The sequence below is a fragment of the Trichoplusia ni genome, chromosome 18 (genome assembly GCF_003590095.1).
Source record: "Trichoplusia ni isolate ovarian cell line Hi5 chromosome 18, tn1, whole genome shotgun sequence".
NCBI classification, from domain to species: Eukaryota; Metazoa; Arthropoda; class Insecta; order Lepidoptera; family Noctuidae; genus Trichoplusia; species Trichoplusia ni.
Window position 1 is genome coordinate 1,205,810 of NC_039495.1, and position 13,880 is coordinate 1,219,689.

Consider the following 13,880-nt stretch of genomic DNA (forward strand, 5'->3'; position numbering starts at 1 on the left):
ACTAATTCAGCATCTACCTATATCGTCTGACAATTATAACGTTAGTTGGGATATTCTAAATCATCGTTATAATAATCTCAAATTAATTTGTAGTTCTCATTTAGACACGTTATTAAACATCACGGCTGTGCAACATGCTACTATCAATCATATCAAGCGTCTGCATGACACCACAGTCGAGAGTTTGAATGCTATCAAGAACTTGGGAGTGGACATTAGTTCCTGGGACCCTTTACTTGTACATATTTTGTCTCCAAAATTAGATTCTGAGACTTATGACGACTACGCTGCATCTATAAAGGATCCTAGGGCCTTACCTAAACTACAAGATTTTTTATCATTTTTAGAAGGTAAATTCACTACCATGGAGTCATCACGCAGGAAGCAAGAAAATCATTCAAACAAATTAAATAACGCAGGAAACTTCAAGCAATCATCGTTTGGGACAAAACATTCAAGAAAAAATTTTAATTTGCAACAATCATTTACTGCACATGGTGAAGTTATTTCGCAACCGACAAACAACAAAAATGCCAATTCGAAGAAATATTATATGTGCCCTATTTGCAAGACAAATGAACACGGCATTTATTATTGTCAACAATTTCTAGAAATGTCACCACAAATTAGACGCAAAACTTTGTCGAAATTAGATTTATGCCAAAACTGCCTTTATTGTCATTATGGTAATGCTTGCATTTCAAGTAAACGATGTCGTGAATGTAATGGAAATCACAACACATTAATACATGCAGCATTTACGCAATCAAGCCACACTTCCGTTGCAAGCACAGCAAAAGCGACCGAAAACACGACACACGCTACGAAAACCGAAACGCCGCAGCTAGCGCGTGGAAACTCGCACGTGTCATTGCAACAAAATATGCCAGACGTACTTTTACCTACTGCAATGATCAAGGTCCAAACAGAGGATGGATCGTTCCAGATCTTGCGAGCACTTTTAGACCAAGGCTCACAAACGTCCCTCATAAGTGAAAACGCAGCTCAGCTTCTGGGCATACCACGGAAGAAATGCCCGGGTGTTATCTGGGGAGTAGGTGAAAAGGAAACCAACTGCAAGGGAGTCATGAGTATCAAGTGTGCGTCAATTAACAACAACTTTGAGTTTGAAGTCGATGTCTACATCATGAATAAATTAGTCAAGAACTTGCCGAATCGTACATTCCAAAGACCAACATGGTCGTACTTGGATAATATTACATTAGCAGATCCCGATTTTAACATCAGTCGTTCAGTTGACTTACTTCTTGGTAGCAGAGTATACTCAAAATTATTATTGGAAGGAGTTTGTAGAGAGACTGAGGATTCTGCATCAGCACAAAACACACGATTAGGCTGGATATTAAGCGGAGATATCATACAGTCGTTTCAATGTAACATCATTTTGCATAACCTAGACGAAATTCAACAATTCTGGGAAATAGAAGACATCACTGACCAAACTTCATTATCATCAGGAGATCAGCAGGCTATAGATTATTACCAGAAAACCACGATACGTCAAGAGGATGGTCGATATCAAGTAAGATTGCCTCTAAAGCCTAATTTTACAGACATGTTAGGATCTTCTAAACCAAAAGCTATAGCGCAGTTCAAATCGTTAGAGCGGAAGTTTAAGCAACATCCCAACATTCAAGAAGAGTATCAGAAATTTATGACTGAATATCAAGAATTAGGTCATATGAAACTCGCGAGCAACAGTTTAAAACCTGATTGTTTCTTAACCCATCATAGCGTACTGCGTCCCGACTCAACCACTACCAAATTTAGGGTTGTGTTCAATGCGTCTGCTAAAACATCAACAGGCAACAGCCTAAATGACGTCATGGAGGCTGGACCAAATTTACAGCAAGATCTCCAGTCCTTGATTATCAAATGGAGACAGTACAAATTTGCTTACACAGCAGATATCGAAAAAAATGTTTCGCCAAATTTGGGTACATGAAGACGATCAGCGTTATCAGAAGATTGTTTGGCGAAACTCATTATCAGACCCAAATCATCATAACAACCCTATACAGGAGTATCAGTTAACTACTGTCACCTACGGCACCAAAGCTGCGCCTTTTCTGTCCTTGATGACATTAAAACAGCTAGCACAAGATGAAAGAGTCAACTATACAAACAGCTTAGCAACAGATGTCCTTGAGAACTCGTTTTATGTCGACGATCTTTTACATGGATCCCACTCACCTGAATCAGCAAAATTACTAACAAGAGACTTAATTAATCTTCTAAAATCGGGAGGTTTTAATCTCAGAAAATGGAAATCAAATGTCCCTGAGTTATTAAAACACATACAAACCGATAACAACACTCAAGATACTTTTAATTTTAAGCAATTAGAACAAACGAAGACACTAGGCCTCATCTGGGATCCCAAGGAAGATACTTTCCGGTTCGAATTAAAAATCGAGCTAACAAAAACTCCGGTGACAAAACGATCTTTATTATCAGATATCTCGAAATTATTTGACCCCTTGGGATGGCTATCACCTCTGTCCACAAGGCTAAAAATAATTTTTCAAAACGTATGGTTACGTAATATCAAGTGGGATGATCCCTTGCCCGAAGATATTCGGACCGAGTGGGTAAGCGTCAAAAACAACATTCATCGTGTAAATCAATTACAAGTGCCGCGCTGGATAGGCACAAGGGAACGCGACAGTATAGAATTACACGGGTTTTGCGATGCGTCACAGAAGGCGTACGCCTGCGTGATATACTGTCGAATCAAAGGGAATGAGCAGTCAACACCAGTACTACTAGTTGGAAAAACAAGACTTGTACCGACCAGCAAATCAGTTTCATTACCAAGATTGGAGTTATCAGGAGCTCTTTTACTTTCAAAACTGATGTTAAAAGTTCAGCAGTGTCTTTCAAATTACGACCTGAACATTTACGGCTGGGTTGACTCTATGGTTGTGTTAGGGTGGCTAAATGGTGACCCAACAAGGTGGAAATCATTTGTGGCCAATCGTGTACGCCAGATAACTACAATCATGCCTGTCGATTGCTGGCGCTACGTTAAATCATCAGAAAACCCAGCTGATTGTGCCAGTAGAGGCTTGAATGCGGGTCAACTTGAGGCTCACTCTCTGTGGTGGAAGGGTCCTTCATGGCTGTCTACTTATGATGCAGAGAAGGAATCGAAATTATTAACCTTCACAACAGATGAAGAAATCAAAAATAATAACAAATTACAAGTAAATGTAACTCAGCAAAATAACGACTGCAGCGTAATAAGTTACCTGGTATCAAAGTACAGTTCATTCACACGACTTATAAACGTTTATGCAATGATTTTACGATATTTTAAACGATTACGACTAAAGCAAAAGGCACAGAGCAGACATCTGACACTACAAGAAATAAGACACGCAAAATCAAAGCTAATTAAATACGTACAAGAAACAGACTTTTTAGAGGAAATACATAACTTACAGCAAGGCAAACTTATATCAAGCAAGAGTAAATTATTGAACCTAAATCCGTTTCTTGATCAAGACGGCATTCTTCGAGTCGGCGGAAGGCTCAAACACGCCAACATCGATCCTCAAATGAAACATCCAATTATTCTATCAAAAAATAGTCGTTTAACGGAACTTATCATCGACCAATCTCACATTCTTACGTATCATGGTGGATCTCAGCTAACATCAGCATTTATACGCCAAAAATATTGGATTGTCGGCGGAATCAGGGCCGTCAAATTCCAGTTGCGACGTTGCGTTAAATGCCGTCGCCATAACCTTGAGATGGAACCTATCACAAAGAATTTATCAAGATATATGGAAGCGCTGGCGTGGTGAATACCTGACGCAGTTAAACACTAGGAGTAAATGGAGACGCCCTCAAGAGAACATCAAAGTTGGTGACTTGGTGTTAATACATGACGCCAATCTACCACCAGGAAAGTGGGCAATGGGAAGGGTGACACAAGTGCACCCCGGCAGTGATGGATATGTCAGAGTAGTCACACTCAAAACAAAAAACGGATTTATGCAACGACCCATCGTCAAGCTTACCCCATTGCTAGAGTGCTCAAACGAAGAGGACAAACAAGTGTCTCCTTCAGACCAACAGGATACCACAACATCACCACAACTCAACCAAACCCGGAGGGGTAAAAGACTTAGTTACAGTTACACCACTCTAATGTCTTTACTACTGCTTGTATTATCTTTGGTATGCAACGTGCAAGGTGCATACAACATAACACAATTACAAGGCACTCAAGCAATTTATTTCGATAAAATTTCAGAGATGAATTTGATCCAAGATCAATGGAAAATAGTAGTCTATTACGATATGCAGCCGTATTGGCGCGGGTCAAATATATTCAACGTCTATATGAAACACCTTGAAAACCTGTGCACACAAACAGAAAGGAGATCCCATTGTGACGTTTTCATGTTGCAGCTACGTCACAGATTCATGGAACTGGAGTACTACGACCGTATGTTGCTCAATCAGCACTTTGAAGCGCATACGCGCACGCGACGAGGTCTTATCAACGGGATCGGTTACGTTGCAAACAGTCTCTTCGGCGTGCTTGACGAACATTTTGCCGAACAATACCAAAGAGACATTACCTTAGTTAGGCAAAATCAGAAACATTTAGCGTCACTATGGCGAAATCAAACATCTATCATTGAAGCCGAAAACAATCTGCTTAAACGAGTGGAAAGTACGATGGAAAAACAACATAAAATATTTAATCAGCACTTGATAAATTTAGACCAAGCTGTCACCAAATTAAAAAATGAGGTGGAGAAAGTAGCAGTCACAGAAGATTTTATACTATCAACATTAATCGCGAACAACATCCTAAGCAGTTTAAAGAACATTCAAGATTCTTTGTTGGATACTATCACCAACGTTCAACATTTCAATGTTCATCTTATAACACCGGCTCAACTTCAAGATGAATTAAATATCATTTCTAATCAGCTGCCCAAAGAACTATCGTTACCTATCAATAGCATTGTAACAGATCTGTACAAAATATATCAAATTATGCAAGTAAGAGCTCGTATGACACGAGAGTATTTCATTTTTGAAATACAAATTCCTTTGGTAAACCGAGAGAGTTATGACATTTATCATATGATTCCGATTCAACATCAAGTAAAAGATGGTATGGTTAACGTAGTTCTAATATCAGAGTATATAGCTATCAACATCAGAAAGGATACATACTTACCTATTTCCGGATATGAGCTCCAAAAATGCATTCGATTAAATGCCAATACAAACCTTTGTCAGCTGCAGAAACCAATTTATCAACGAGATTCAGACCAAAATTATTGCATCAGAAATCAAGAAGGAAATACCTGTACAACTGTCACTACGACATGCAAAACAACATGGACAGAGCTTAACGTAATAAACACATTCATAATCACATGTTGCGGCCATTGCACTCTAAGGATCATATGTGGGGATCAAGTTACTACTGAACAGGTGACCGGAGTAAATATAATCGCGCTAGGAAACAACTGTGTCATCAAGGGTGAGACCTTTATAATTACGTCACATAAACAACAAACGATCGACATGAAAGTTAAGCCCGATGTTATTGCCGTAGAAATCGCTCCCGTCAATAACATAATCAATTTATCACTACCCATCAACGAGTACAAGCAAGAAAGTTACCAAACCTCTTTACAAAATATCTCCAAACAAATAGAGCTGATGAAAGCAGCCTCAGAACAAGTGAATGTCGATGAGGGTGTATCATATCATGATGTCCACCATTACGTGGCTATTTACTTCGTGGGGGCGGCAGGGCTAGCCTTCGCTGCGTTTGCGTACGTACGCTCGCGCCGGCGCCGCACCGTCCAGCTAGCGCTCACACCCGCGCAACCTAGTGTACACTACCGTGCCAGTGCCAGTGATCTGAGTGCGCGTGGTATGCCAAATCAAAGTGATCAGTGCGCGAGTGAAGTTTTTCGTAGTGATCAGTGCGCGAGTGTAACAAACATTTCAAGTGCATGTGTAACTGACAAAGCTACTTCGCCTATTATTAGAAAATGTAGTTTTAAAACATCATCTAACAACTTAGCCATTTAAGTATCATTGTTTTATCACCTTGTATCATCAGATCATATTAACACCACCATCTCTCAGCATCAGTCCTCTCGCGCCCGGGAGTATGTACGGTGCAACCGTACATTGCGATAATTGCACTCTCATCAGAATTGTAATGTATTAATTTCCAGTCAATTTTATGTTATAATTCAGTTCACTTTCGGATCGCGTCATAGCAACACCTATCATTTATCATCCATTAGTTAAGAAGTGGACTCAATATACGTATCAAGTGAATAATCTATAGTTTCATTCAATATCAGTCATTATCTATCAATCATTATCTATCAATCAGTAAAAGACGTACGGAAAACACTGTACACACACCAAGCACTGGATCGTACTAAATCATGTCGAAATTTTTGGAGATTCTAACGATAGTAATGAAAGAGATAGCAATATTAAAACATATTCTTTCCTTATCACTCTTGTGGTGTGCATACCGCTGTAGTGCCGGTAAGAATGCGGGGCGCAGAATTACTGGTAGAGCTCGGGCGCAACAATGAGTTTTTTTCTAAGAATTCGGGGTACTAGTTGACCTTTTTTTTACCTGGGACATGTTTGCGCTTACAAAACAGATTTTATAAGTTAAATTTTAATAGGATTTAATACAATTTGCATTAATATTGACGTAACAAAAAATACATGGTATTTAATTGAAAATCCTCTTTATTACTAATAACTTTTTTCTAATGATAGGAATCATTAATGTAATACCATTTTGAAATCGGTATTAAGTAGGCATATTTTAAAATTCATGGGCACTGACAGTACAGTACAATTTTTTTTACAAAAATCGCATCTGAATATCCATGATTATTATAAATTTGGGTCCAAAATGGAAAAAAGCCGTTTTTTCATTAAAAGCTTCCATTTTACATAAAAATCAATATTTTTTTAAGATAGGTCATGTATTCAGCTGTAACAAACAGAAAACAGAATAAAAAAGCACGTTTTTTGTAGAAACTGCAGCAAAATTTGTAATAAAGGGTAACAATTTTATAAAAAAAGGTAAAAGCATTTTTTTTTCTGAAACCTTTGGGTAAAAATGGCTAAAAAAAAATATGTGTTACAGTTAATTAACTGGTACGTCGAATCCTTAGCTATGGACCACTATTTACGCCACATCCTGTATATACATATTATGTTCATAACTGGGTATGGCTTAGACTCTGCCATGGTATTTTTTATTGCTGCTTATAAATGTTGCCGTACCAGCCAGGCCAGTGATTATGACTAGAAATTCTTCAATGCTTGAATTAATAAGTACTAAAATATTCTCTGTGGGCTACGAGCGCAAGGCAAGCTTATCAATGAAAAATGTAATAATGAATGTGATAGTAGCTCAGTCTATTTTATAAATATAATAGAGTTCAACCATATTTTGCCATTAAAAAAACCTACTTTGAGTATAGCGTAATTAGTTTCGGTACATATACATATTCAAATCAATTCAGTGTTTTCGAGCCTATCGTTAAAAACAAAAAAAAATACAATAAATTGATATTTTCCTCTTGATAATATTTGTAGAGTTGAATAGATAACTGTACCCTTGGCGGCTGGCGGCTGTCCTGTCCGCCGGGTCAGCTGAGCCGAGGCGGGCTGACGCGTGACAGATGTCCGGGACGCGGGGCCGGCGGCCGCGACCGCCACCTCGCCCTCTTATCCCACTCCGACGTATGTCAAAGTGAATTGATTGCCCCAAGATTTGACATCTTTTCTTATACGCACTATCACGGAGATTTTTATTGAATAGTAGAGATAGAGTTCCAACTTCGAACTTAAAGATCTAAACAACGTTACCCCATAATGTAATCACTCACTAGCTGTTGCGTGTTATGAAGATATAAGGCATTGTTTTTACAAATCGGTTAAACAGTTTTTACGTTTTCGTGAAATGAAAGCTGAAACCTAATTTGAACTGCAATACACTGCAGAGTGCAGTGCCACCCACCGGCTTCGCCACTGCGCTACAACAATAATTAGCTCGCAGCGGATTTATTTTCACTATTCAACTATTTGTTATTGATTATTGTGGGTTACCTTACAGCACAGGGATTAGCGTCGCAGCCACATTTTGTCATTTTTATTAGGTTCCTTTCCGTCATACTTGGTTTTTACGCAACTTAAACCGTTGCCGCAGTGCACGCACAAACTCATAATCTCTCCCCGTTTTTGTAACATTTCGCATTGCTGCTCTACTGCTATTGATGTAAGCTTGATTATACTTATATACCATTTAGCTTAACTCACTAAATTAAATATCTAACTCTCAAGCAAATTTCAAATTAAATCAGTAGCGCCCGAGTTTAGCACATTCAAGTAAACAAACAAACGAACAAGTAATCATCTTTATGATATTAAGCCGCAGTAAAGGTAGAGTCGATATAAAGATTTGTAAAAGAAGCTAATTGATTTCTTTTCAGAAATATCCAACAGTTTACAATGAATATCTAAATAGCGAAACTCTCTCACTCATAATACATGTCACTTTATTTTACAAATGTGCAGGATGTTCATTTGAATACTTTATTATATCATACTGACACTAGGTACTGTACTTCTGCGAAAGCTGTTTGTTGACGTCGTCTAGCTTCAGCTAATAAATAGTGAGGACGGGCGCTGACGTGTGTGTATGTGCGTGTGTGTATTTGTCGGTGTGCGCGTGTAGCCGCTCTCGGCGGTGTTAACGGCTAGCTGTCTCTAAGCAGCTATAAATGTTTCGAATTCCCTTCCAGTTACTCTAATTCTTGAAATGGGATCTCAAATAGTATTGGAGTGAGGTCGAAGTGGGCGAGGTGTGCGAGACGGGGTCGGCGAATGGGGAGAGGGGGGGGGGGGGCAAACCGCGGTCGACGACCCGCGCCAATCTCGCCGCAAGCTGAGCAAAACACCGGCCTGGCGAACTCGCTGATATAAAGCGCGGTTGTAACGTGCTGAGTCCTGAGCTGAGCTGGACTCCTAGCGAGGGCACCGAGGTACCGCAGATGCAGCAACACCTCACCTACGTGATACGAGTGTGCCTGGAGCGGGGTATTATTGCCGGCCTAATGTTTTACATTGTTTAAAGATCGTGTTTCATTGCAACCGTAGCTGACAGCTAAATCTGTTAAGAGGTAAAATAAGTCGTTCCTTTAAAGACTCTATCTTTGCTCCACGCTGGCATTACGTTTGCTTAATCTGATGTTTCTGTCCACACCATTCATGCCGCCTGACTAATGTGTTTTTTTATCGGCGTCGCGAGGGTGTCGCGAGGCGAGTTGGAGGCGCAGGGCGGGGTGGAGGGGAGGGGCGACCAGGGTCCCGGGTCAGGCGCTGAGGGCACTGAGGACGAACGCCGCTTCGACACCGATACCAATATTATTGAAGGCACCTTTACAGGGAGACGCTCGGTGTTTGTGTCAAATAAAGAGTAAGACCACGTGCCATAGCACGGGTGTTGCTGTCTAAAAGGACACCCGATCAGACCACTTCAGGAAATAATTGTAACGAGGAGGCTGGCGCGGTGGCGCCTGATCTAACGATGTGTTTGCGGCAGGAGTCAGCACTATCGAGCGGAGCCCGACACAGACGTCTCCCTGTATTTATGAGGACATAAATCTAAGTGAGCAGCGACAACACGCGCCCCCCTCCCCGCCCCGCGCGTCCCCCTCGCCCCGGACCTCTGGGCTGCCCCCGCTCCCCCCTGCACTCCTGTCCACAGTTTCGCCGACTCGTCCTGTCTGATGTGTCGCCACATTACAAGGACAAATATGTTCAATGTTGTGCATTATTGTGAGCCAGTCGCCGCTGGAGACGGACAGTATGAGTCCAGAGATAATGATAGCGCCACTTGTCACGTGACATCATGTACTAGTGTGACTTCACAAACGCGTCGGTACACGATTGCAGTGGTGACTGGGCAGTAATTGCGCTTAAAACAAATCACCTAGTAATGTGAGATAAAGCTATTTTGGATTCTTTAAACTATTCTTATGCGTACCAAGAAAACAAGTCAAAAACTATAGCGCCAACACGCTACGTCAGGCGCACAGACACGATACAGCCGGCGGAGGAGAGCTGCGCTCCTGGCGAGTTTACTACTACACTTAGGAATTCAAATCATATTCACAGAAAGTCATCCGGATTCAGGACAAGCATTAGTTGATAAAATATACGGTTTGCGCGACGCGCGTACTGGACCGGCGCGTGTACTCACAGCGTGTGCAGCGCAGGCAGCGGCGGCAGCGCCGTGTCGCTCAGCTCGCTGATCAGGTTGCCGGCCAGGTTGCTGCACACAAATGTTCACATTATCACAGTTGCAACATATCGTAACACTTTCTCAGGCTCTAGACTATCTTTGAATCAATTTATTTATAAGTACAATAAATTAAAACAAAAACGGACATGAAAATAGTCTCCCCTGAAATTATTATGTACAATCTATTTAAAACTAGCTTTTACCCGCGACTCTGGACTTAGTTTATAGCGTTCCGTGGTCCCCGTTTCCATGGAAATACATCCCCTTAGTTTTATAGCTTTTAGCTTTCTTTTTAACTATCCTTTTCAATTTTCCCTCGGGAACTATTTCAAACACCGGGATATTAGGTAGAATATGTTCTTTTCCATGTCAATGGCTATATACATGCCTAATTTCATCCAAATCCGTTCAGCCGTTTTTGCGTGATTGAGTAAAAACATCCAAACATCCACACTTTCACATTTATAATATTATAGTAAGGATTACTAAATATGTCTTAAGGAAGGATGTGGTTTGTGGTCGTATAACACGGAGTTTATTTGATTATTAGGAATAATGAATATGTCGTGTTACAGTAGTCGGCAGACGACCACAGCTGTCCGGCTCGGTTGTGGGCAACCAGCGCCCGGTGTCTGACAGTGAGAACACGGGCCTTGGAGAACATTGGGAACACGAGTACTAAGAGAGTGATTCCTTTTTGTTTGTCCTCTTCAATCAAACGCTCAATGTGTTGCTTTTAGCATGAATTACGACTCACACTTTCAACAGGTTAAGCACAAAATCAAATTTTAATGCATCACTTGGCACTTGAGCAAATAAAAATTTAAAATGTATGATCGTGAGCTTATTTTATTTGAGTAGTTTATAAGTCGAGGTTTGCCATTAGGTTTGTTGTAGCTGCACACGAGTGTCCTGAGCTCGCTCACTGCAGGCCGGCGGCGGCGTCACCGCGATGCTATTGATTCCTCCGCCCGACACGCGACGTCTGGCTCTCTATGTTTGCTACTTGTTTGTCACCCTAGGTTGCCCTGAATTTAACGACTAGGACGCCAATGGACTATTCTACTTAAATTATAAGACAGCTTAGACCCAGTGGCGTGCACAGAGATTTTAGTCAGGGTAGGCAAAAAGAAACGGCCAAGTGCGATTCTGATTCGCGACTCTCACTGTTGGTACAAAATGTAAAAAAGGTTACCCATCAAATTCACGACAGTAACAAATGATGCTTAACCTCGATTTCTCGGTGATCTATGAAACTGTTTACTATCTAAATAACTATCAACGTTCATGCCTACAGCCGAAAGACAGACGGACAGAAGGCTAGCCGGATTTAAAATGTTGTGCGGTAAACTTTGTAGTTACCTACCTAGTGTACCTAGCCAACGTATTTGAATATTAAACTTTTACGGCTATCTTTTCGTCAGATCATTTATCATTGAATCGCAGGTAGTCAATAACGTATACATTTCTTTAAACGTTTTTCTATTGACATCATACCTATCGTAATATTGTAACCACGTACGTAAACACGAAAATAACCTTTTCGTTGAAGTAGGTACCAAGCGGGAATCTTACCAATAAATCGTGTCAAAGGTACTATATTTTTCTGTATTTTTCTGTAAATAAGTTTAGATAAGTGAAGTAAATCTAAGTATAGTTTAAAATAAATGGATAGGGAAACAGAACAAGCGATTTCTCTGTATCTACGAGCAACTCGTTAGACTTAAATCATTATGTTTTCTACGTATTGTTTTGAACGATTGACTCACCTTTCTTAATTTATAAGATGTCTTGCGTAGTTTTATCTATTTCAAACACTTGTTTTTATCACAGAAAAATAGTTTTAAAATCGCACTTTTTGTGTTATGAGCACACGCCGTTTGAAAGTTCACAATTATTAATCAATTTTTCACTCTTTTATCGACTTATATCAAATAACTTAAAAACCAACGACCCAGAAAACGAATTATGACAAATGAAAACAAAAATGCATCGAAAAATATTGCGGCTCACTTTACGATAATCACTGTCAAAACATAACCACAGATAACCGCTCATGTCATCCGCTGTCTTTGTCGTGCAAATTTAATTTAATTTAATTTATTTATTAAGATAACATAATCCACTTGTTAGTAATACATGAATAATATGGTTAGTAAGTCACAATCACAATATAAACATATAAAAATACAGCAACATACAGAATAGATTAGACATGAAGTCTTATAACATTATTCATGTACGGGGAATCTACCCTATAAGCTATCATGTTCAGGATGCTGTTGGTGCTGGCGCGTACTCTGCTGACCATTGAAGCGATGCGTTTTCGCATTATCGCGCTAAAACCGTCAACATGCGCGTCCGCGAACATGCCGGAGGCACTACAATAACGCGGCAACCCCAACAGCATCCTGAACGCATTATTATACTGGATCCGAAGGGATTCGTACGATCTTCGAGTATATGTAATCCATAGGCTGCACGTGTAGAATGTTGTGCAATACGCTCTAAACAAGGTTGTTTTAGCACCAGTGGAGCAACGTACAAACCTACGAGATACCATATTAGCTCTTACCGATAAAGCCCTTCGTTCCCGTTCCATGTCCATGTCGTCACGTAAATCTGAGGCAACCACATGACCTAGGTATTTAAAACTATCTACTCTTTCTAAGGAGGTTCCATTTATTTTTAGCGGGGAATATTGGTGGGATATTTAGTTCCGGATTTAAAGACCATAACCTGGCTCTTTTTTTCATTATATTTAAGTCCATGGGTTTGTGCATACCCCTCACATAAACAAAGCAGCCTCCTTAGACCACAGACTGAGGCGCTCAACAGCACCATATCGTCAGCATAGCTGAGATTATTGACGCATACGTCATCAATATGGCATCCGACATGTTCGTTGCTGAGCGTGACAATCAGTGCATTAATATATAAATTAAAGAGTACAGGAGAGGTCAACCCTCCCTGCCTCACACCACACTCCATTTTATACGAATCAGACAGTTGCCCTGCCCACCTTACATTGTTGACCTGGTTTCCATACCAATACCTAAAGATATTTATGACTTCTGGAGGCGTATTCTCCTCTTTTAACTTTTTCCAGAGTATGTCGTAGGAAACCAGGTCAAAAGCCTTAGAAAGGTCTAAAAAACACGCATATATTGGCGTTCCCCGATCTGTATAATATCTGACAGTTTGCTTGAGACACATAATTGCACATTCGGTTGAGAGTTTGGGCCTAAACCCAAACTGATTGTCATGTATTTGAAGATGTTTATTTAACTGTATCTCAAGCAATCTATCAAGTACTTTAGCTATAATGGTGGCCAAGGATATCGGCCTATAGTTGCCCAGATCCGACATGTCCCCAGATTTATTTTTAACAACTGGTATCACTATGGTTTTTATTAAATCGGGTGGTAAATAACTATGACTCATACATAGGTTACAGAATAGTGATAACACTCGCGAAATATGAGCACCACCGTACTGAAGGTGCTCAATGCTCAGACCATCATGG

At 40.3% G+C, this 13,880-nt stretch overlaps 1 protein-coding gene across 1 annotated transcript in view; it reads right to left on the reverse strand.

Annotated features, from left to right (window-relative positions):
- Positions 1-13,880, reverse strand: part of LOC113503112 (lutropin-choriogonadotropic hormone receptor-like) — a 28,323-nt gene that overhangs the window by 14,159 nt on the left and 284 nt on the right. Inside the window, exon 2 of the mRNA XM_026884930.1 lies at positions 10,313-10,400. Coding sequence (XP_026740731.1) covers positions 10,313-10,400 — 88 coding nt within the window. The remainder of the gene's footprint in view (positions 1-10,312; positions 10,401-13,880) is intronic.